Source organism: Rhamphochromis longiceps, linkage group LG3, assembly GCF_057381845.1.
Source record: "Rhamphochromis longiceps isolate RC_006_pf linkage group LG3, R_longiceps_female_GT1.1, whole genome shotgun sequence".
Lineage (NCBI taxonomy): Eukaryota > Metazoa > Chordata > Actinopteri > Cichliformes > Cichlidae > Rhamphochromis > Rhamphochromis longiceps.
Window position 1 is genome coordinate 31549353 of NC_140559.1, and position 25657 is coordinate 31575009.

Here is a 25657-nt window from a genome sequence, read left to right on the forward strand (position 1 = left end):
AAGCACCAGTGACTTGTTTCCACAGACATCCACACATAGTCCTAGCTTCACTTACATATTACACATGACATATCATATAGCCCTTACCAAATGTTCTCTGTTCAATAGAATTTCTCAAGTCCCTCTGAAACCTTCAGCCAGCTAATAAGTTCCACGATAAACTCTTGCTTTGCTTACATGCTTGTTACAGCAGCAAGTGTGTCTTCCACGGCTCCTTTCTTTTTCTGCAAACTGTTTTCCTTATCTGACATCAGCCGGTCACATTTAGTTTGACACTCCCTCTCAAACACCAAAAAGAGAAACCAGTTTAACAGTGAACATTTCCTAAGCAAAATTACATACAGTGGTTTTCCTTTGTAAGTTCAAACAATATTTTTCAGAGTTCTAAGAAAGGCTAGCACATTACTCAGACGATGACTCATCTGAGACTGCTTATCTTTGAGGTTTCCATTCAAAGTGTTTCAGTAAGATCTGATATAATACGAATCATCAAAATAGCATTATATTGGCCATATTACTACAGACTACAGAAATACACTAAAACTAAAAAAAACCTACTCTCAAATCCGGAATAATTATTTTGCATATTCTGAGCTATGAGGTTTGTTGGGTTGTTGTTGTCGTCATACTTACTGTCATACGTCAATATTTTGATATGCAAATAACATATGATCAGAATTAACATTAGTTGTTATCAGGGAAAATGTAAATGAAAATGTATTTCTACTGTATACTACCACAGCTAATAACACATAGCTACAAAGCCACCTAATTCAAATGTAAGTGTAGCAGTTTTGTGTAAGTCCACTTCTTTCACACATCAGCATTTCCGCAGAGCAAAATGTGCAGGAAAACAGAAACAGGAAGTTGGTCAATGACAACAAGAGCCCAGACTAAGAGTGAAAGAAACATGGCCAAAAAAAGGTCATTCTTTATAAGATGCAAAGTTTCCCATTTGTACTGTATGTTTACTAAACTCTGTATTTGTCACACACTTATTGTCTTTTCTTTCTTTTTTTTTAACTGAAGTATATTAAGCAAACATAACTAAAATGTCTAGTAGCTCACCCCCGGGAATGTGGATTTTATCTCCTTTTTGATTTTTTACAATCCACCCCTTCAAGGCTAAAACATCTGTAGATCAAGCCTAATGACTGACAGTGTGACAGTGGGAGTGAAAAAGAGGGTATTCTGGGTGATTAGAAAGTGAGCAAAAATTAAGCCACTGTAAAACTGTCACAAACAATTTCATCTTTTTTGAGTAAAACTGTAGTATGATCTACTATGGGCTAAGTCTGTTATTTGTGCCTGATGAACTCATGGAGTTTGTGGGTGCAGCATGCTAACCCAGCATTGCTAATGTTAGCTGGTAGCTTGCTAATCCATCCTCCAATCCAAATAAGATTACTTCTGACTCCAAAAATAGGCCACCATCATGGCAGCATGTATGCTAATCTTGAAGTTTCAGAATATGGAGCTGCAGTGGTTACAGCAAAATGTGCACCCGCTGGTTTTGTCTGTGTCTTGTCTTTGAATTATACAAATACATGGCATCTCACTGAGACTTGGACTTGATAAAGTGAGTCGTTATTTTCTCCTGATTGTCAAAACACTGTTTTAGTTTTTGAACAATTTTGTGTTCTTTGGAAATGAATGAAAAATACACCAGGCCCTGGCCCTGCTAGTGATGTATAGTGTTTATTCCATTCTTACTACGATCACATAAATCAGCATTAACAGATTATATCCATCATCTGGACAGACAGGATCTGACAGAAGGCTTCACATCGCGATGATGAATACACTGGAAAATAACTGTGTGTTAGTCACAAGGAAAACACAAACTTCCCGCCACGTTTATCACTCCCTCAGAGGAGCAAATCTAACTAATGCATGTCGTTAGGGAAACTTAACATAGACATACAAAATTAAAGTCACCAGAGATTTTTGGCTTAAAAAAATATCACAGCACAAAACAAGTCAAACAGTTTTTCTCAGTAGATTTAAAGCAAAACTGAAATCTTACTTATATTACGGTGCAGCAAAAACTACCCTGGAGAAATAAGTGATGTTGTCACCTGTTTTGAATAGAAGTAGATGAAGAAGTTCCAGTGCTCTAGAGAAGCAGCTGTTATATTCTTTTTTGCTTATGTAGGATCTGAGTAAGACTGCATTTCCTCATTGCCCTGCCTTCTATTCAAAGTGTGGTGTTTTCCATTCAGTAAAAACGGGCTTTCCAAAAACTCTGACAAGTCGACCTGTGGTTTTGAAAGGGGCAGTTTTGTGTCGAATCATCACCATCCTTTGACAGATCATTCGCGCATATTAATATGACATTGTGTTGCTTAACATACATTTCTATTTTTAGATTTTTTTTATCTTCAAATGCCTGCTGGTGATTTAAACTCTAAAATTCAAAGAATATTTGCCTTTTCTAAGGGTTTCTACGCTGCCACTGAAAGTCATCTTAGAGAACAGGGTCATGTCCTTTATTTCTGCAAATGTGACTTTGATTTCTGGGTATTTGAAGGTTTTAATAACCAAGGAAAATTTTTCATTTTATATAAAATAACTAAATAATAAAATATGGTAGTGTGGTGTGGTTTTGTAGTGTGGAGAGGAAATAAAAAAAGGAACTGTTACTATAAACTACTGTACATTTTATATAATAACTTAGTTAAACTATCTGATATTCATGTTTTAATGACAACAGCTTTGTATGACTAACTGCAAGACCTGCCAATCAAGGCATTCACATCATCAACATACCTTTGTTAAAAAAAAAAAATCCAGAGTAATCTGTTGTGTATTTAAGTGAAGTGGCTTCTAGCTGTGCTGAAACTTAAATATGAGCCCTATACGATATTTACCAGTGGGATGTATATCAGCTGATATACTGGGCTGTAGATGGTTCCTGCATGCCCCAAGCTCATTTTAACAGATCTGCCAAACAGTCTGAGGATGTGAATACTTTCCTAAGTAGATACTTGATATTAACGTAATGATTCTAAGATTATAACAGTCCATCAGTCACTTTGTCCACCAATGGATTGCAGTTATATTTATTCTTTTCCTGGATAAGAAGCACGTTTTGAACTTTGTGTGTGTGTTTGTGCGTTTTTCATAATTTATTCTTCTCCGTAGACATCCTCCCGGCATGCCGTGCTTCTCGCGTGCTCCTCAGGGCCTTGGTCCTTTTGGGGTCCACCACTGCATAGTCCACACGTGTACGCTGGCCTCGTGCTTGATCCTCGCCGTCTCCAGCGTGCTCACTGCCCCCGGTTAAACCTTCTCCAGTGCAGCGTTTCTGGTTGCACAGAAACACAATGAGAAAGATTTATATGATTTTTGGGAGTTTGGGGTTTTTGGGGTTTTTTTTAGATTATTTACTCGGAAAAACGAAAGTAATCCATTGGTGCCCTCTGGTGGTCAGACAAAATGATCACAGTCAAAATGTATTATTTATATCTGATGACAAATTATTAATTAAATAATGCATATGCTATATAGTATAACAGTAAAAGAAATAAAAGCACATTTAATTGAATGTTATGACTCATGTGGAATGACAGAGTGAAACAGCGAGAGATGGTTTACCTGTCTGCTTGGTGTTGATTGTCCAGTGTGGAGGTCAAGGTCCAGGTACTCCACCTGCTTGTCATCTCTGGCTCGTCGTAACACAGGGCTGTTGACTCCGCCCTCTGAAGCTCGGTGCATCATAAGTCTCAGAGACTGTAAACCGTAACGTAGAGAGTTTAGTAAAGGAGTTATGAAATCTAGAAGAAAGAAAAAAATGTTAAGACATGATAGAGAGATGGAAGGTACTCACAATCAGGTATTAGAATATATTTCAAAGAAAGAAGGGAAACAATGCCCCAAATAACAAAACATGAGCCAAATGTTTTCAATATAATAAGAATAAAAGATGAAGAAGAATAAATGGGGAAAAAGAAAGCAAGAATAGTTGGAACATTGTGAAAAAATGGAACAAAACAGGGGAGATGTGTGTGTTTTACCTGCTCGCCGGCACTGAAACTGAGGCTAGAGGTCATCATTGCAACATAGTTGTCATCTGGGTCATCGGAATCAGAGGACGGTGAAGAGCTGTGAGCAGAGCTCGGCGTGACCGTCCGACGACTGGAGGGTCTGTCACACAAACACATAAATATAAAATGAATCTTACATGATGATTTAAGATTAGGTAGTTTTTGCTTTTAAAGCAAAACTTCATCTCAATTTTGCTGACTTATAGATTGTTGGTCAGACAAATCAATCAATATTTATTCTATTGATGGCTGAGTAAAGAAAACTTTTACTTTGTAGTTTTTACTACAGAGTAACTACTTACTGTTAATTAGTATTTATATTTACTGATTCTACTCCATTCTTCTTTTATTAACTTAAATTACAACATCTTGCTGTTGTAAGATGATCTAAAAGTCCTTGTAGTAACCCTTAAGCACCACAGGGTGGCAGTAGATTGCTGCTCAGCTATTAACACATCCTTCCTCTCTCTTACTCTGAAAGCGTTCCAGGCAGTAAATTTGTGTTCTGTAGTTTTCTGTTGACCTTGCAGTAAACGTGATCATGTCACGCAAACAAACATACCCACGGGTGAAGGTCCGTGTTACAGGCGAGCGCACTGGAGGGGGGACTTCCTGCCAGTCCTGCTGCACTGAAGAGATGTCCAGAGGAGCTGGTTTTACTGGGTGACAAAAGATGGGGAGAAAAGGGCGGCTTTACTTATTACAGTTTGAAATAATGTAAGGCTTAGCTCAAATAGGGGCTGCTTGTTTTCAGGATATGAGAACAAGAAAACTGTATTTCCACTTGTCCTTCCTTTATATCTGTGATTAGAGCTGTTTAGTCAGCAGTAAAAAAAAAAAGAGCATTGCATTGTTTATTTTAAGCCTCGAGTTTGAAAAATTTCACAGTTTAACATAAAAAAGTAAGACCTGAGGTCTGATTTTTTTAAATATATTCATTGTCTTCCTCAGTTGCTGAGTCATTTCAAACCCCCTTTTTTTTCAGTTCAGCTGTTGAATTTGGGTGATTTGAGTGAAAACGTGTACTTCATTGTTTTATTGCTGTATTGACCAACTGAAAGCAGGCTGACGCAGACCTGCAGGCTGAGGAAAAAAAACAAAGACAGATTACTATCTAATGTGTGACCCAGCCAGCAGTCACATATATGACAAATTTGACAGAAATTTTGCTTTTATCTGGACAAACCACTCTTTGAAAACAACTAAAAACTGTAAACGGTGCCAAAGCATCCTTGTAATACTTTTAATGTTGGCTTTTAATGTTTATTATTGTAATTAAAAACAGAATAAAGTTTTTATAGGAAGTAAAATCAGGTGGGGGATTTTTCCTTGCGTGTCCAGAAACAGTTTCCTGACTGTGAAGACTTTAAAATTTAATGTGAACGTTTCTATAAGCAGCAGCTGGTTCGTGTCGCTGTGTGTGTGGCTGTCGTGCTCTTGTAGTGCAGGCTTGTTGAGCAAAGTGGGAGCAGGTGAATAATTAAAACAAAATGAAATGACAGATATTGAGGGGGTGGGGGGGGAGAAAGAGTCACCACAGAGGAGAAACAGCCAAGTGTTTCAGGAACAGAAAGCTTAGGGTCAAATTTTGAAAACTGTTTCATTTTATAAGTGGGTGTATTGTCTTCAAACCACAATTTAAAAGAAAAAAATCAGTTGTCAGCACAAACAACAAAATGTGATTTTACAGAACAAGACAAGCTGAGTAAAAGCAAAAAGAGGAATCATGAAGTGGGAAGTAATTACAAGAAGCTCTGATGGAAAGCCCCTTTCACCAGTGTTTTTCATGGCTTCTAAGGTTCAGATGTTTTACTGCATTTACTTGCTTCAGTAGATGCATCAGCTTCTGCTGGTGTGATTACACCTGTACACTTTGAATCATTTTTTAAAGCTTCTTTTACGTCTTCCACCTCTGCTGGACTGTTCGCTGATCATGCAAAATGTTTACTTTTTGATGCTTAGCAAATATTTTATATCTAGAATTTTAAATATTTGGCAAAATTTTGATTTTTCTATTTGTTTTCATTATTATTCAGCCATATCATTTTAATATTGTCTTAAATATCAAGAGAAAACTAAGTGTTGATGTAAATGTGTGTTGTAGTTTGTACCTCTTGTTTTATTTGTCAGCTCCTCAGGAGTTTGGCTCTCATTTCTGTCCACCGGCTGATTGGCACAAACCCCTGCAGAGACACGCAACACCGCAAAACAGATGGCATTTACCAAAGAGTGCTGCAACAGCAACTCAGCTAATGCTACATTAATGCTTACTATGAACAGACAGAATCTGGTTTTTAAACTCTAGTTCATTTCCTTAGAAATATGCTTGTGGTTATTTAGGTGAATTTTACAAATCACCAAAATGCTTGAAAATACAAAATATTTTAAAGGGAACATTATTTAATTCAAGGTAAGGAGTTTTTCTTTTTTTTTCTTTTTTTTCTTTTTTTTTTACATCAAGGCTCTGTTACAGCTTCCAGCTCTCACAGTAGAATGATACTAAATTTAACACAAAACTTAATTTCCCACTAAGTTTCCGCTAACCTCTCCGTTGTGGTTTCAGGTTGCGGTGGATCGGAGGGGGCACGGCTTCTTGTTCGCCTCCAGCAGAAGTGTTCATGGTATTTCTCCTGAGCGGCGGAGTGAGAGGAGCAAGGGGAGTCAGGGCGGAGTTACGGAAACCCATGTGCGCAGGGGGAGGCACCTGCCTCCCGAGAGATGCCATGTCGGTCATGACAGTGGTGGGGTGTGTAGGAAATGAAGATGTCAGAGGGGTCATAGGGACGTAGTTGCCTTCTTGGAGCTGGGCAGAGGGGTCTGAGGGTGGAGGCACTCTGGAAGAAGAATAAAATTAATCAGAAATTAACGTTACTGAATTGTAAATTCCAATTTCAAATGTCCCAGATGTTCTTTTCATCACAGCATTGGCTGTCATTAGGTTTATCAAATCAATCAAATTTATTGTCACGTCACATTACTAGTACATTGGTACAGCACATGTGAGGGAAGTAGTTACTAATAGTTATAAGTAGTTCCTTACATGTGAGGTAATGTTAGCTTGTGTTTTAGTCCAAAGATTAAAGGTGCCTTTTGTAACAACTCTCTGAAAATTTTGATTGACATCAAGCCACCACCAGGGGTTAGTGTTTTATCAGCAGGTGTGTGTTTTTTTTTCAGTGTGTGTTTGCTTGGGAGGCTTTTATTTGTTAATAAAGACTGCTATTTAACAAAGCGGTCTTTATGACTTGCTTTGTTAAATAAAGGTTACATCAACTCCTAGCACCTTGAACTGTGTTCATCTTCATTTGATAGCTCTTCAACACAATACAAATATGTTTTTGAAATATTGTCATACCTGTATTTTTTTTCACATTAAGTTGTTTGTGTGTCTGTGCGTCTTTGATTGATAGTCTACTAAGGGCTCATGAACTATGTAAATGTGTCAGATTTGGCCAATTCATCCACTTGAGTACTACAAAGTAAGGGGCAGCCTATTAGAAGAAAGTGGAATTTCACGAAGTGGGATCTTAAAGAGAGAGGCCCTAAAACAGCTTCATCGTGCAGATGACAATTTGAGAGGCTGATTTTAAGAAAGAAATCTTTATTTTATGTGTCGTAATTCTTACAGACCTGGGTGCAACCGGTGGCTCAGAGGTGGCAGCGCTCATGGGAACGTAATTTTCATCCACATCATCATCTTCAGAACAGACACTACCCAGAGGGACCATGCCTTTGTTAAACTGAGAAAGAACGGATCAAGAATGCAAGTGATTTTCATTGTAAAATTATAAATCCATGATAAAACAGAAAGAGATAAAAGATAGAATAGTCGTTCAAAGTTAACATTTATTTTATTTTGGAGGTTTCAACTTACAAAATAGCTGTTGAAGCTCTCACTGAAATCAAACATGCTTGCTCTGTCAGACAAAGACCGAGGGATGTAAGAAGAGTCGCTACCTGAAACAGAAAGTATTGAGACAAAATCCATGAGTAGCTCAATCCTCTGTTCAATGATAACAGACAAATTTGTTTTGGCTTTCTATTTATTTGTTTCTTGCTGGTTTTTGTTTTTTGTCTACAGATGTGAAAGTGAAAGTGATTTTCTTTCCAATGGCAAAGCTCTTCCAGTAAACTGCCAACTACTTGTATACCTTTGCAGATCGTAGACTTCTGCTGACACGCATTTACACAAACAGCATTTGTACAGTGGGTTTGACCAAATGTGAAACTGAATACGCATGGCGGGTAATCTAAGAAGGTGGGACAACCACATGCATGAAATAACAAGTCTGAGCTTGCATGAATCTATCTTAGATATACTTGAAAGCAGCTGTTTCTTTATGATGGAAACTTCATAGAACTGGAAAGAGAATGTGGATTAAAAAAAACAAAAGAAAATAAATCTCCTTGTGCTGTTATTGGGCAAAGTTCACGTTTGATTAATGAATCAAATTATGGAGCAATCATGCACAAACAGTTTCAGCTGTAACAATATAATCCCTCAGAACTGCTAGCTCTGCACAACAAAGCTTCTTAGCTCTGCATAATCTCCCTCAGGTACGAGGTTTAAAAATCAGATGGCAAACAGTGATTGCAGCCTCCTAAAAAGATTTAGCATTGAACTGAGTACAACATTAATGTGCATGAACTTGTCTCTGAATATTACTAAGTAGGCACAGCTGGTACCAGAAGGTGTTCTCATGTGAACCAGTTTTCATTAGTTTGCACCTTTTGTGGGATTATTACTCTGAATCTGACACTTTGGTGATTAAATTAATGACAAATTTAAAATGGTAAAAATGTTAGTGGTTGGTGTTTTAGAAGTGTAGAAAAAAATGCTATCTCAATAAAATTCATGAAGAACAAGAACATTGTCTTCTGGTTTGAAAAATGAATCCAGTGACGTGCATTAAAGCTGCGTTATTTTTAATAACTAGCAGGGCAATTAGTGGTAAAACAGCCTGACTTGTTTGTTAAATTAAGGGAGGTCTATCTCTATCTCTCTGAATACAGCATTAAATTTATGTTCAACTGATGAAAAAAAAGCATGAGATCACAATCTTCCGTAGGGTTTCAGTCATATCTACATCTCACTCCTCATATCAGGTTTCGAAACACCAAAAGCCTTCAAAGTAACAGCCAGCAAATCCAGAAGTGACAGCACAGTAACTTTGTTTAGAGCAACAAATTTTAAAACTGTTTAGTTTTAAAAGTCAGCTACAATAAAACATAATGAAACCTGGATCATTACAAGTTTGCATAATGGCAATTAAAACAAAAAGATCTGAAGAACCAACTGAGAATTACCATCCAACGCTGTCAGTCTCCAGATTCATAAAGTCTCTTTTACATCACAAGTTTCCTGCAGCAGCAATAAAACCTTAATGAACCTGCTGTGTAAAACCTACCCTGCTTTAAATTGCAGCCTAAGTTACATACAGCTGATTAATATCCACTAAACATGGTACACACGGTAAAGCATTTTGGCAGCTAAATCAATGCCTTACACTGGCACTGATTTATCTTTAGTTCTACAGCTAGAACTTATAGATTGGCTTAGCACAAGGACTATAAAATGTCAAAAACAGCGAGCCTGGTTGAATCCAAATGCAGCATGGAACACACCAGCCAGAAGGTCGACTTGTTTTGACAACAACTACATTTTTAGAGCTATTGTTATAGCCCGAACATGTGGATACCAGATAAGAGATAACTAGATCAAGACTTCTGCTGGTCACTATATAAGACTGAAGAAAAGAAATGTTCACATGAAAACTACCAGGTTCATTTTGTCTGTCTTTGGCTCTGTACAAAGATTAGGTACCCATGTGTAATCAATGCCAGCTCAAACTGACAGCTCAGTGGGACTCAGATTGCAGACAGACAGAAACATCTTCTCGTCTGTTATTTGCACATTATGTTTATTCATATTCAGGTGTTGTGTGTATTGACGTTAATCAAGAGGAAATAAAATGCATCAACTGGCATCTCAAAGGCTCCTTAAAGAACTCCCTAAATCTGATTTGTTGAATGTGTGAAAAATAAAAAATCTAATGAATGAAATGTTGGTTTTGGCATTGAAATCTGAAGGATTATTTGTTTGAATTATCAATGTCAGGACAGTATTGTCTCCTTACTTGTATGCATGCATCCTGGTGTAGTGACGGTGTTGCTCCTTGGCAGATGTCCTCCTCCATCCACACTCTCATCCCTCCTCTCTGGCTCTGAGGCAGTTCGGGGGAGTGTGGCAAGCTTTGAGCTTTCTCCTTGGGCTGCAATGCCAGGAGGTTTTGGTGGGCGCGGAGGAGGAGTAGGGGTGGAGGCATGAAGCTCTGCTTGGGTTAGGGAGTCCACACTAGGGGTAGAAGATGGGCGGCGAGGGGGCGGCGGTTGTGAAGTGCATACTGGACGTGGGATCTGGTAACCACTAGTGGTGGATGAGTGTGTGCTTGGATGCACATTGGAGTGCACATTATCACTGAGAGGTATTGCTACTGGACGAAGGTGAAAATCCAGGGAGTGCTTTCTGGGATGCGGAGAGGGGTGACAGCGGGGTCTGCCAGCTCGATTCTGGGAGTCAGGGGTTGTGCTGGCATCTAAAGACTGGCTGAGAGGGCTCGACATTGCAGTGACTGTCCAAGGGACCACTCTAAAGCCAGAAGAAGAGGAGGAAGAGGAGTAGGATGGATTTGGAAGGCTGCTGGGGAGGAGGGAAGGAGAGGAAGAAGAAGAAGAAGAGGAGGAGGTTGCAGAGGGAGGCGGGTAAAGGTTGTCATTGTAGTCAGTTTCAAGAGATGTGGATGACCCTAAAGGAGCCCTACAAAAAGAAAGAGAGAGATATCAACAAAAAGACTTGAATAAAAAGAGTTTGTTTTTTCTTTTTTTTTTTTTCCTTATTAAGTTGTATAGTTTATCTGTTTATTTTGGTCAAAAACAAAGACGAATAAAATAGAAAGGTTTTCTTTGCATTAAAATTATTGTTGATTTTTCCCATCATAGTCCACTCAAGGCTTTGGGTTCAAACCTCAACAACTAAACGTGTCTGGAAAGATCAAACATTTTCCAACTGAGGAGGAAAATAGGTTTTATTGTGCTGTTCTGAGGAACTCTCCCATGAAGTTTCATGAAGTCAACCTTTTCCGTGGGTGTGATCCAAGATAAATCTCAAATCCCCTTTCTTAGAGTCAACACGTCTGAACCTGTAACTCTGGTAGTTTCGCTGATTTATCTTCAGCTGGTTCTCTTTAGTCTGAACTGGAGTGGAACTGGAGTCAGAGTGGAAAAGTTTTTTTTGCATTTTTAGGATTTTGTTTTGAGCAATAATATGACTAAAACAAAAACTAACTAGATATATTAAACAAAGCTTGCAGATCTGACAGGCTGTCTTTTATAATTCTGTTTTCTATCATTGTGTTTTTATTAGTTTTGTTAGAGTTTAAGTATAGATTCTGGACTCATTTTGGCATTTTAACTCAGGTTTTACAGAAACCGCAAATCTTTCTATGAGGTTAAAATTTTAGCGAAATTCTAAAGGCTTCAGAAGACGTCTAAAGTTAATTCGCTGCTCTGTTACCTTAAATGATATTGCTAACAACAGGATTTATTAACACATTAGGAATTCTAAGTATACCTTCAAAGTTAAATAACTTAATTAATGCAAAAAGACTTCTGGGTGCATAGAAATCTATGGGAAAATGGCCATAAGATCCCTTAATCTATGACCTTCAGTAGTTTCCTGATGAGTTTAGTGTCTCGATCGTGAGTTTCAAGTGATACTGAATGGAAGATTAACTTGTAGATTATGGTCCTAATGCACTGAAGTAGAAAAGGATGATGAAGCTGGGATTTTTTTACTCAGTTATTGACAAGTCATTTCATGAGCAATGGCCCTCAATTGCACAATCATGTCCCCTCATACATTCGCGATGTCTAGTTAGAAAACCCTAACAATATTGTAATTGTATACATACAATATACTATATATACAATATCCATCAGGTTTGTTTCAAGTGTTCTGTATCTCGATTTTTCCATCCACTACATGTTGGAGATATTCCATCTATGACATGTTTGCTTATTTAATTAAAGTTAAATCTTCAGAAAAATATCTTTCTATGATATTTTAAAACTATCCTTAAAAGAGGATTAAATTGTTTACAGACAAATTCACCAGATAACCTTTACTAAGTAGTTGGAAATCATTTAGACTTAGGTGAAAAAAAAAATCTGGCCGTAACCTATTGTAACTTAATCTATCTTAATTGAGATGTAGAGTTTACCAGGCATGGATTAAGCCTGAACCTCCTAGAAAACATGTTTGGTCTAAGACTAAGCTGGGAAAATGAGCTTTAAGACATTAATGACTAGGCTTTTTTTTTGTCTTATTGTATCTTTGTGTTCATTTATTTACCTGATGTGACTCTGGCATTGTGATAACCACAGGTAATCCTCCTCTGAATTCCGGTCAGGCTCCATGTGCCGCACACTCACCGGGTCATATGGTGGTGGGACTAACCCTGTCATCGTAGAGATGGTGGTGGTGTGACTGACTGGGGTCATAGATGTTGCAGAGGTGGAGGAGGAGACAAGAGGTCTTTCTGCAACTGTACAATGAAAGAAAATAAATCAGCTAATTCAGGAATTAAAAACCTTATAGACAATCTGTTCAAAGGTCCCAAAGCTCAGCCAGTATTTGTCATGTCAGTTTATTAGGCACGCCACTTCAATACTTTTAATGCATATTTTACCAGCAGTTTGTTATTCTTCCTGTTGTGCTGAAGTGCATTTTATTGAAATGCTACCAATATATTTATCATTTATATGTTATATATTAACATACATTTGTTGATTATCTGAGCAAAACATTGGAAAACCTTAATAAACTGGAGTGTGGTGCAGTATTGATGATGCAAAAACTATATTGCATTACAATAGATGTTTAGTAAAGCGGTGACTTACTTCATGTGTGAATTTACAGAAGCTCTTTTACATGTTTTTTTCTATAACTTTAATCCTAAAGAGATCTATGTTAATTACAAAGAAACCATTGATTTTACAGTCAACATATGGAAAAAAAATAACTGATTTGTTGCATTGTATCATATCAAATTTATATCAAAAAATCAAATTTATATTTGTTATATCAAATTTATTCAGAATATGAAACCTCTGATAAAACATCCATCTATTATAAACACAAATAAGACTGTTTAACTCAAAGGATCCATTTCACGTGTGAACACAAAGTTCAAATGTACAAGGGCAAGCTGCTATAACAATATCATAATATTTATATTGTTTAAATGTATTGCTGTACAGGTCTGAGTCAATGGCAGCCACAATCGTGAAGGCATACTTGTCTACTTTTCTTTATGCATGTTCTCTCCTCCTCCTACTTTTCACACTGACTCAACCACAGCCCACGCAGGCAAACATCCACTTCAAATGCAAAACAAGAAAGGTACACGGAGCATTTTTCACTTGTCTAATAATTGGATATTTAGCATACCATCATCAGTAGGGTTGAAGCCACAGAGCAGGCAGATGGATGTCACCCAGCGGTTCATGTCCTCTTCAGACTCAGCCACCAAGTACCAGATCCTCTCTTCTGTCCTGAGGTCAAAAACAAAGCTGCTCTCTAGCTCCTTTTTTGTGAAAGAAAGGCCAGCATCCACCTGACGGAGAGGCAGAAATGGAGCAGACTTGTTACTGTCAAACAGTCAAGCAACCCTTAGGATTTATTAAGTGTAAGTGTTTACATAGTTGAGTATCTATGTACATGATATACATACATTCAATTGGCATTTAACAAACATAAAGTTCCCTGTGTCTCTCAAAAAGTGAAAAATCATACCTAATTTAAATTTGGTCAACCTTCCCCTATGGGCCGTCGAGTCCCAACACACATGCTATGTTTGGATTGCATCTTAGAAGACACTCAGGCATGCGGATTTGTAATTTCAAACTTTCCCAAAAACAAAATATCACAGTCCGTGTCAAAGTAATTCAACCATTATGCTAATGATCACTGGCCCAACAGCAATTTTTAATCAAAGTGTCCCCAATGTCCAGACCTGAATTGATTGCACCAGGTCAGGAACACAACAATGATCTATTTTCTGACAATCCCAAGGTTGTGCGCCAAGAATTCGTCCCCTGTGGACAGACTATCAAAGTTCGACTTTACTGCAATGTTCCAATGTGTCAAAGGAAGATCATTCAGCAGAAACCACCTTAAATAAATCACATTTTATGCTGCACACAAGACATGTGTGGCCATGCCAACACAATCTTTTTAGTATTATTACCAAACCAATGTTAGTGTTGTGACTTTCACAGTGTGTGATTCGGTGTAATCTAATAATTAGTAGTTCTGTGCTACAAGTCTTGCACTGCTCAAAGAAAGAAACTTGAAAAGAAGATCAGTCAAAGTTGAAATAAGAGAAACTTTCTCTTTTCTCATAAAGAAAATTCAGGAACTGATTTTATTACCAAAATCTGTGTTGCCACACTCTCTCTTTATTTTGCAAATAAGATCATATTTACAAAAAAAAAATGTTTAAAGACATAAATCCAACATTAGGTGAGATAGTAATATATCTGTCATCTCACCTGTTCGCACAGATTCAGATTGATGTTCCTGATTGGCCGACGGGAATGCGGGTTCTTGTAGTATTGCAGAACGTCCGGCTCTCCGCTCAGTCGACCGCTTCGCAGCACAAACCAGCGCCTCTTCCAGGCCTAGACAGAGTAAAAGATTTATTACTAAAAAAGGTTTTTATGTGTAAAAATAATCTCAGGACAAGATGCAAGCACTCAACCCCTGTGTGCCAACTGCTGAGATCTTTTTGAGACTTTTACTTTGGACTTTGAACTTCAGTCTTCTTCCTGAGTGAGTTATTGATTATATGAAGTTTTTTTTTTCTGTCCTTCTTCCGTTACACAAACTCATTAAACGCAATAGCGTTGTCTTCCTCCATGTCCTAAGTTTTACACTTCAGTGAATTTGAATGCTAACTAAACATCACACACACGCCTACGTCCACTGAACTGCTAAATGTTTGACACTTGTCTCCGGTCGTTTGGCATCAGGTGTTGGGCATTACAGGTAGGGTCTATCTCCAACAAATGATCCACAGGAAGGCATCTCATACTTCAGACATGACTCACAACCAGTGCGTTTGTGCCATTAGTGTGTAGGCAGAGTGTGAAAGAGAAGTCATGATATTTTTTTCAAGGTGTGAAGCAGAGCATAAATAAGGATTTAAATTTCATAACAGTACAGGGACACGTGAATGCACAGTTTCACATTCAGGGCTCAGGTTTTCAGTTTAAAGAAACCTGAGATTTTTCTTACAAAGGTTGAACAAATGCCATTTAAAACACAGGAACAAGTTTTATGCTTCTGTTTAAAAGGCTGAATACAGTATGTGTGTGTGTATGTTTTTGTGTTGGCCTGACAAGCTAAATCCATTCTTTCTGATCCTCATGAACTATTTCTCAACAAAATAAAATGGACTCCTCGGGCCTGAGCCTCAGCGGGAGTTTATGTGTTTGTGTGCTTGTTTGATCAAAGCGCACAGTAATGAATGGCAAAACACATTTCAACCTTTTTTTCTTCAAACCCAGACAGGAAAAGGAAATAGCTGAACAGGAAATGCCGGTGGGAGATGGCAGTATGAGCATGTGTTTATTGACTGTCTCCCTCGAGCTGTTTGATGATCTGCTGGGTGCTGGGGAGATAAAAGCAGCAACATGGCAGAACTAGTATGAAAATACTTTTTGATTCTTTCTAATTAAAGTAACAGGAACAAGCTGCAGCGGACTGGATCACTCACCAGCATGGCCTGCAAAATCCTTTTTAAGTGCCTGGTAACACAGGCTATTACTAGAATAAGTCATGATGGAGCAACCAGATTAAGAAACACACTAGTTTTAAAGGGATAAAAAGGTAATCAAATTTTAATGTTGTTATTATGCAATAAGTACTTCTTTTACAACCTGACATGCAAACTTCAACAAGTTCAACATTGTACGAAAGCGTTTGTTTGTCAAACTAAATTGGTGTTCAGTTTGGACTTGATTTTATGTACTGACTCATTGGGTTTATTTATGTTTTTAATTTAAAAGAATTAATATATTTAATAATATAATTATAATAAAATACAGTGATTTACGACCCTTAATAAACACTTGATCATTAGTTTCATGTGATTCTGAAAAAATAAAAAAAAACGATTTTAGGCTTGTAAATTATGATCATTGGCCTTCAATTTTGTCAGGTGGTCCTGAGCACTTTTGAAGTCTTGTTAGAAAACCCATTTATTTTTGATGTACAGTCTATGGTTTTGTTATACAAGTTCATAACTTATTTTGCCTACCAAGTTATTGCATTTCTTTAGACTTTTTTATTTAAAACTTTGATTTAAAACTTTAATTAGAAGAAAAAACTCACTTCATTATTGTCTTCATATTCATGATTTTTTTTCAGTGGCCAAAAAGTGTGTTTGGTGTTTTGTTTTATTTTAAAGATGTGACTCTCAATAATCAGATACCAAAGTATCAAAAATACTATTCTTATTCCAGTTTGTGAAATACTGTTTTCTTTTTTAATTTTGCTTTGGATTTTTTCACTTGACATCACAGAAATGAATAAAAGTTTTCCTTTGGTATTATTGCCTTGACTCACTGACAATTTGATGTCCTGTAGTAATGGTTCTTTTTTGAAGGTTGGAAAAGTGAGCAGGTTGTTTGTCAACATGCATTTCTACTTATTGCGCTAGTATATCCTTGTACTTGTATGCCTACAAACACCCTCTTTTTTCTTGCATCCATTGGGTCAGCTGAACTTTGATTTACCCCACATCATGCCTGCCATGCAGTGACAGGTCTAGGGCATCATTCATTTTGCTTTCCTCTGTTCCACAGTACAAGAGATAAGACTGTCTCCATGTCTTTGTAAGGTTTTACAAATATGAGATTTTTTTCTTCTTAATAAAAGGAAATCTATCGTGCTCATTTCTAAGTTATTATTTTTTATTCTTGTACTCTAGAGTAGGTTTGCATGGTTCCAAGCTCAAAACAATTCTTATTTATCCCTTCCTCTTTAAGCCAACTTTCTTCAGATTGGCTGCTGATCAGAAGAAGAAAAAAAAGCTTGAATGGCGGTGGGTGGGGCTTTTTGCTCACAGTCCCAGCTGTGTGGCTAACATGACCATATTAGGTATGCATGCTACTATGCTAAGGCTACTATACTAAGGCCAACGGTAGGAAAGTAACATGTCTAAGACCAACATTTAGAGCATTCTGAAACATCTGTTCTTCACTCACATAGATTACTTTCCACATTTGCTGATTTCACAATTTGGACAGTCCATTCATCGTCCTCTTAGTTGCTGATCTGATGAAAAAGATCAAATTTTAAGCACAATGGCAACCAATTATACATTTCCTCACATATTTTATTTATTTGGAACTGTACTTCTACTTTGCTATCATCACCAAGACAGTGGTCAGAATAGACACACTAACAAACAATTACTGATATTCTTTGTTCCAGTTTATACTTTTGCTCCTATATTTAAGATCCCAAGTGTAACCTCTATGGACAACATTTATTCTGAAACATTTATAGCATTACCTTTGATCTGTGTTTGTTGCCTATGTCCACTGTGCACTGTGCATTTCCTCTCTATCACCTACAGCTCCCATGCAGCGGCCTTATATCCACCTAAAGTAATAAAGATAACCTCTTTTCCTTTAACAGCTTCTTTCCTCCTCTCCTTTCATTTGGTTTCTTTCTTTGACCTTTGACCTCAGCAGGAAAAGGGCACAATGGATCTAAAATAACACTTCCTCCATCCTGTCTCCAAGCCAAAATTAACACCAGACCTGAATAACAATATTCCTGCTGTTCAGTTCCTCATCTTCTCATCTGTAATCCCTAATCTTCTCATTCCTTTTAGTGCTGAGCTCTCATAACTGCAAACATGTGACTTTAAAACACTTTCTGTTTGTTTGCAGTCACTTGCAGACAGTTTCATTTATGAAAAACTAAAAAAAAAAACCTGACTAAATTATTCTAAAATGCTTTATTTCAACGTAAATAAAATTTAGATGAATAATATTTTGAACATGGCTGTAAATGAATATGCTAAGAAGCTAGGCTCCTCAGTTTCCTTCATAGATTTTAGAGGTTTTAAATGGAAACACATTGGCGTCCTTTTTTAAAATCTATCTAGCTTGGTGTCATTTGCCAAATTTTGGAGATGTCTGCTTTCTTTTAAATATAATAGAACTAAATTACATGTAAAACATCAGCAGCAGCACTTCTTACCACAAATCAGACCCAGTTCCTCAAAAATATATTTTAAAAAACTTCTAGAGAACAGTTTCATGAAGGAACTGTTTTCTTTCTCCTGAACTGCACCTTTTAACTGTATGACTGTACAGAAGGAAGTGTACATCTACAACCCACTAATAGAGGTCCTGGCTTATGATTCGTGTAACAGGATGTAAACACTGGTGGCCCCGCTTCCACGCACTGTCCCTTTCTATGATGCAATGTTAGTCAGCTTCAAGTTTTTTTTGACTGGCATATTTGACAAATTGTTTCTGAAAGTATTTGAATTTGATGTTTGGGGGGTAAACAGTTCATTTCAAGATACGATGAAATAAGATTATTTTGTGCTATGGAAGTGAAACAGTAGGTACCAGGATGGATCGATGACTTTGACCAATAGCAACTTCATTCTATTAGTTGTTCAGAATTTCCTCAGATGGTCTTTGAAGTGTCACGCTGGGAAGAAGTTAAGCTTAGATTGCAAAGGAAAACATTACAAGAGATAATTGGTGGTAATTTTCCTGTTTACGTTTGCTTTCTAATCCAGATAAATATGCCTTAACTGTATTTCAGTGTGGTCCTTTTCTTCACTCACTGGCTTTGTTTTTTAGTGGCGCTTGTCACCCATGTCCAGTGTTGGGCAAGTTACTTTGAAAAAGTAATTAATTCTTAAAAAGAGTAACTGAGTTAGTAACTAAGTTACAAGATTCTAAAAGTAATTAATTACTTGAAAAGTAACTGTTACGTTACTTTAAAAAAAATGTTTAGCCCTCTGGGGTCCAGGGTACAATTGGCCATTTTTAACTACTTTTGATTTTCCCTCCACATTTCACCCTTAAAAACTATTTACTTTGCCTTGTTTCGTATCATCCTTTTCAGCACAACCTCACATGTCTGAATTTACAGTTAAGTTTTCATTTTGACATACTGTATTAACATAACTGATCTAAAATCAGACAAAAAACATAAAATCAGAGTAGAAAAAGTTGTATTTTTTACTGTAACAACCACAAACATGTTTAATGAATCATATTTCATAACTTTAAATGCAAATATAAATTGTCAATTTTAAAATCCTATGCACAAGTTTTGCAAACAACAAAGTTATTTGCAGCCATTTACCTTTTACCTTGATTTTCTAAATAACCATTTCAAACTATTTACAGAACAATCAGCTGTTCTTCATTCAATAAGATGCCACACAAATTATTTGTGCCACTCCAAAAAAATAATTTCTGTCCACTATAAAGGAGAACATCACAGCCTGATACCTGCAGGTCTGACAGCAGCAGGTGTATCACCTGGAGACAGCAGTTGCCTCATTGTTCTGACACACAACACAAAACTATCCACAGCACTACACACTAACTACACAAGACAACACACTAACTACACACTGCAAACACACTAAACATCACAAATCTCTCAACAGCTCAAGACTCTCTCTCTCTCTCTCTCTCTCTCTCTCTCTCTCGCTCTCTCACCGTCACTCCTAAAACGTCCCCCTCTTCCTAAACAATCAAATGTCATGTTGCTATATCATTTTTGATTGGTCTACTTGGTTAATTTTTCCACCAACACAAAAGGGCTGTTTTTTTGTTTTGGTCATAAGCAGAGAGTGCTTGCTAGCACTGTCCTCAGACAGTAAACATGATGAAAAAACACTGTGTATATATTGTTGATCGTGACTATCAACACAATTTAAAAACTGGTATATATCTCCTTGTTGCTTTGTCATCTTAAAGTGGTCATGTGATTGGCTTACCACGACTACTTTATTCTTCCTCAGCCAAACAGCAGAACTCATGCGATTTTTTTGTCCACTAGCTACACTTCTTATGCCAAAAAGAAATCGTCAACCAGAAAGTGATTGCCGTCCGCGGGAGCATGCGCAGCTGCTTAAAGCTGTAGCGTCCAGATTATTTTCAGCTACTTCCATGCAACTGATATAAGATGCGGTAAGCTGAACACAGCTTCAACCGTCTGTTTGTTGACAAATAGTAACGAGACCGTAACGCATTTTCTTGTTAGTAACGGCAACGGCGTTGTAACGATAGAAATAGTAATTAGTTAGATTACTCGTTACTGAAAAAAGTGACTCCGTTGGTAACGCCGTTACTTGTAAGGCCGTTATTCCCATCACTGCCCATGTCATTCCCAGATCTCAATATTACTAGCAGAACCAACAAGGAGAAAAGAAAGAAATTAGAATTGCCCCAGAGAGCATGTCCTCAGCTAACGTCAACGCCCCATCTCACAGCTGTAAACACAGTGATTCAGATCTGCTTCCAAATAAAACAGTTCCTCCTTTGCCCATTTAAAGCCTAAAGTTTCATACACTGAACAAATGTTAGGTATAGGACCCAAATTAGAGTGAAACAGAATTAGCTTTTTTATGTGGCTTTGCTGTATTTCATTTAAGTCATAGGTTAAGAGTTTTTCAACTTGGAAAACTGAAATCATGAATAACTCTAGGGCTCTCGAGGTGAAATGTAACATTTCAGGTGCACCATGGCTGACTGATCTTGTAGCATCAAGCTGTGCATTAATCGGATGCAACTGCATAATGGAGTGGAATAAATGTCAAATATAAGAGCCATTCACACCAGCAATTTAGATAGATCATTGTATCCCATTATCTTACCGAGTGCCATAAATGCTACATACGTTACAGGCTGTGGCTAAGTAACGTTCAACTCTGTGGGTGCTGCTGAGTGGTGTTTGAGCATCTGTGGTGCTGGGATGCATGAAATCAGAGCTCTTCATTCAAACCTTTTCAAGGCAAGGTTTTGAACTTGTCTGTAGAGCACCATTGCTCTGATGGAGAGCAGGACTTTTGGAGGTATCCACACTGTGATATATATCCAAGAGAGGGCCTCTGTAGAGCCAACTCTTTCTTCAACTGTGTTTGACCTTCTGTGTGTGTGTGTGTGTGTGTGTGTGTGTGTGTGTGTGTGTGTGTGTGTGTGTGTGTGTGTGTGTGTAAAACATGTGTTATTGTACTCAAGGTTTCAAAATTTACCTCATCATTATCCCTGGTTTGCTTCCAGAGTGTGTGTTCGTTTGTGTGTGTGTGTGTGTGTGTGTGTGTGTGTGTGTGTGTGTGTGTGTGTGTGTGTGTGTGTGTGTGTGTGTTCGTGTGTTTTCAAATCTTCTAAATCTTCAGGAAGGCCCTCATCGTCCAACCAGGCATAGCTGAGTGTAATTGGTTTATTACATAACGCACACACAGCTTTCAACAGAGCAGGGAGTGTGTGACGAAGTACACTCCATGAACTTTACCCACTATACATGAACACACACACACAAACTGTCTGCTTCTTCCATTATAGGGGACTGTGTGTGTTTGTGTGCTTAAGTGTGAGTGTGTTGATATTAGAGGCACAGCTGGCCATGCAGTGCTTCTTTGCACATATTTCATTGTATATACCATCATGACTGAATATATACACAGACTCAACAATGGTCTGTCTGTTTGGAGCAACTTTCTTTTTCTTGCCGTCTCGCCTCTCTGCGTCTTCGTCTCTTGTCTTCTTTTCCCTTTTCCTCCAGCTCTTCTTCTTTGATTCCAATGGATTTGCACGGTCTCCTTCATTTTAAACAAGCAGTAAGAAAGTGCAACTGCAGCACTCCACTTTCTTTGAAATCTGATTGTTCCCTCCTAAAAAACGTTCCCTGCTGCGATGGGTCTATCGATGTCAGCTAAGAAGAATTAAATTGAAGTCTGCCTAATTAGTGCTGGCACAGTTTCTCTGTGCTTTTTGCCGGCCTTTTAGTGATGCTCTGCTTCAGCTATTTCTTCAGAGGGCCCGTGTTCTCATGTAAAAAGTTGCTGGTTCAAATCTGGAAATTGTTCAGTTTTCCCTGAGCAGATTCTGGTATTGAAGGCAGCTTCACTTCCTATCACTTTTTCTTCTGACCTATTTTTTTATCCTTCACTTTCCTCTGCACACACACAAACACAGAGAGAGAGAGAGAGAGAGAGAAGGGGGGGGGGGGGGGGGCAGGAGGAAAGGAAAACATGTGATAATAGGAGAGGAAGAGAGAGCACAAGAATGAAAGAGAAACACAGAGAAAGGCACACCAAACATTTTTTTAGAAATGGAAAGAATAAAACATCAAGGGAAAATATGGAACGGAGAGATGAGATTAGCTCAACTCACTGGTAAGGCATGCCAAATATGTGGTGCATGCATGTGATCCTAACTGCCTAAGCTGCTTCTTTACTGGAATAAAGCAGCCAGTGGTGCAACTGGACACACCAACTTGCATGAATTCATGAATCCATCCTTCCACTTATTCTACATAGTGAAGGAGAATACAGGAAAAAGCAAAACTGGTCCAAGTCTCTGGTATTCATTACAGGCACAGTGCCACGTTGTCAGGTTTGGGATTTGAAAAATGCTAAATAACATTTTTGTGGCTTACATATAATTAGAAACAGTTGTTCCTTTTGACAGCAGCTAGAACTTTACACTTCGTTCATTTTGCATGTTTATCAGATTACAAGTTACATTGCAGCAATTTTGTAGCTCATCTTTAAGTTAGTTATGTTTCCAATGACAAGTTGTATAACAGTCAGTGTGTAGGGCTAATATATCAGCTAAGGATCAGCCTTGTTGACTGAGTTTTATCCGTTTTAAATAAACTTTATTAATACCAGTGGCTGGTATTTATCTGTGTCACATCTTTTTTTTGTTTTTTCAAAGATAATGGGATTAATGATGAACATTGTTGGGTTTATTCATGTAACAATGTATGCATTTTACATAAATTTATAGAGAAAGGACTCAAAAATAAATTGTCTTACAATATAATACAAATACAAAACAGCTACAGATTTCACTTTAAGGATATTGACTGCTGTGCTAGCTGTAATTAAAAGTCTGCATATTTACTGAAATAAACAAACAGCTAGCTTGCACGCTAATATGCTAACTGTAGTAAAAATATTGTAGCTGTGCTAAAAATATAGCATACAATCAAGCTGTTTTTCTTTTTCTCTAGATTTAGCTTGTGTATTAGCTGTATTCTGAATGGGGTCAAATAAATAATGTCTGAATTCTCATTTTTTAGAAATAAAAATTCATCCATTCGTTTATTTTCTTAACTGCAAATCCAGTTCACGGTCATGGTGGTGATGGAGCCTATCTCAGCTGTCTTAATGTGAAGGATGGTGTAAACCATAGACAGTTTTGTAGAATTACAAATAATATTCTCTGTATTTTATAATGTGGTACTACAAAGTCAAGTAGCATTACAGTGTTGCTTCCTGTCTAGTTGACAGCTGTGTTAGGATGGATGTTTTTTTATTGTTTTATAATCAAGAGTGTGTAACTGTAGGAAATGACTCACTGTGTAAACACTGATGAAACTGAGACAAATCTTTAAACTTAATTAAATGCTACAGAGACAAACCTCCATGAACAGTTGGTAATACTTCTGCAGTTGTACTCCTGATTAAAAATCTTTGTACAGCTTTAGGATACTTCATATATCCACACTGGACATCACAAAGATGAGTCATATATATATATACAGAACATATGCACAGTTTTTTGTATGTTTAATTTTTTCAAATGTTTCAAATTCAAATAAAATACTCACATAGCGCCTCAGTTTTTTCTCTGGGGGTGACTTTCTCAGCCACCCTTCACACACCACGTCCCCTGCTCCGCTCATCCCGATGTCAACAAATATGGCTCCAGCAGCGCTTCTTTAATTATCAATTAACCAATCAGATGGACCTCAGTTGATCAGGATGCCAGTAATGTGTCAAAGCAGGCAACCATTCAGTTGATCACCATGAATTTCCAACAGTCAAGTACATTTAACCAATCGAATGTCACATAGGTTCATTAGTCCTTTCAGTAAGTCTTCTTTTTTGTTAACAATGATCAAATCCAACCAGATTTGAGATCAGCTGCTTTGGCTTTAAATCGGTAAACAAGGCATCCAAGCTTCACACCAGTCTGAGATCCAGTCAGTTGATCTGTACATGTGCAGGTCAGGCTTCCACTTTGTCAATCAGACTTTTAATAAGTTAAGGTTTCCAGTCTGTTTTTAAGTAAAATCCTGCTGTAATAAATCAGTTGAGCAGTTTCTATCCACACATGGAAGAGCTTCTGTTCACCCGTCGACGCCTGAGTCACACCTCCTTTTGAGAAAGCTTCAACTTCCCAGCAGTCAGTCTTCCCTCCCTCCTCCCTCCTTTCTCTCACTCTCTCGCTTTTTGTGGTTGTGCGATAACTGAACACAATGCCTCAGCTCGGACATTCCTGCTCTCCTCTCCACCCTCTTTTCCCTCCTCCTCCTCATCACTCCTCCCATTCTCCTCCTGCTCTGTGTAACAGGAAACTCCCCCTGTGGATATGGATGCAGTTTTTTTTGGAAAATGTGCGAGGGAAAAGGAAGATGTCTACTTTAATATAAAGTGAACATGGCATGGACATAAGTTGAATAAACTGATGGATAAATTAGATTTCTAAATATAATAAGCATGAGTATGGGTCTACTATGACAGACGAGACCTTTGATATCAACAAAAGAAAACGTGTTCAACAAAACAAGAAAAAAACATTTTTTCCTCCAACAGCATGTATTTGTTTCTTTTAAATTTCTACTTAAAAAAGATGCACACATTCAGTAACAGCTCAACAGCCATTATGAACAACCTTGGGGTCTATTGATGATTATATATTAATCCATGTACCTTGGTATCTCCAGGTATCTTGTGTGAAAGAGCACTCAAAGTTGTTTAAGGTTTAGGCTCAACCCTAAGTTGATCAGTTTCCAGAATTCCAAGTACACTTGAAATTAAAGACTTCTTTAAAATATATTATATTGGTAAAAGAGAGGCTACAGCACCCTCCAGTGCTGAAAGACTCAAACCGTCTAAATACTAGATGAAGTCCACTTTCTTCAATTTCTTCTCTTGTGAAATTGTCAAAAGTAAGATTGTGTCATCAATAATAAATTAATACTAAATTAAATGTATTGATCAGTAAAATGACTGTGTTAATTTCAATTCTCCACTTCAAGCCTTAAACATAAAAATCAGATTGAACCCCTAAATAACTTAAACTTAATGAACTTCTTCTATAGTTCATTTTACATGGCTTGAATATTTCCTGAATTATACCTTAATTTTTTTTTATTCTTAAGTAATTATTTTTTTATAATTGAACTTTTTTCATATCAAAACGTACACATAAATTGATTTATTGTCAATATTATCTTTATATGTTGCTCATTTATTTATTCCTTTCTT

General features: G+C 37.4%; 1 protein-coding gene and 1 long non-coding RNA gene across 3 annotated transcripts in view; both read right to left on the reverse strand.

Annotated features, from left to right (window-relative positions):
* Window positions 1–25657, reverse strand: part of LOC146674142 (uncharacterized) — a 213222-nt gene that overhangs the window by 3896 nt on the left and 183669 nt on the right. The window lies entirely within an intron of this gene.
* LOC146674143 (GRB2-associated-binding protein 1-like) lies at window positions 1695–24606 on the reverse strand. 2 transcript variants are annotated; one of them, XM_085394342.1, is made up of 14 exons: window positions 23995–24606; window positions 17376–17445; window positions 14658–14786; window positions 13555–13720; window positions 12457–12649; window positions 10184–10863; window positions 7921–8003; window positions 7677–7786; window positions 6591–6880; window positions 6158–6229; window positions 4609–4705; window positions 4017–4146; window positions 3598–3732; window positions 1695–3307 (listed from the first exon to the last, which is right to left on the reverse strand). In XM_085394342.1, the coding sequence occupies exons 2-14, from the start codon at window positions 17391–17393 to the stop codon at window positions 3122–3124; spliced, it is 2289 nt and encodes a 762-aa protein (XP_085250468.1). In that variant the 5' UTR covers window positions 17394–17445; window positions 23995–24606; the 3' UTR covers window positions 1695–3121. The 2 variants fall into 2 exon arrangements, with proteins under 2 accessions (XP_085250468.1, XP_085250462.1); XM_085394336.1 differs by lacking the exon at window positions 17376–17445.

What these genes read in the sequence shown, in the direction of transcription:
- LOC146674143 (XM_085394336.1), bottom strand. Translation starts at nt 24,069, where the DNA reads ATGAGCGGAGCAGGGGACGTGGTGTGTGAAGGGTGGCTGAGAAAGTCA. An exon ending in AGAGCTTCAACAGCTATTTT is followed by an intron (nt 7,787 to 7,920) that starts GTAAGTTGAAAC and finishes GTTCTTTCTCAG; the next exon opens with TTTAACAAAGGCATGGTCCC. An exon ending in GTTTCAGTGCCGGCGAGCAG is followed by an intron (nt 3,733 to 4,016) that starts GTAAAACACACA and finishes TACGGTTTACAG; the next exon opens with TCTCTGAGACTTATGATGCA.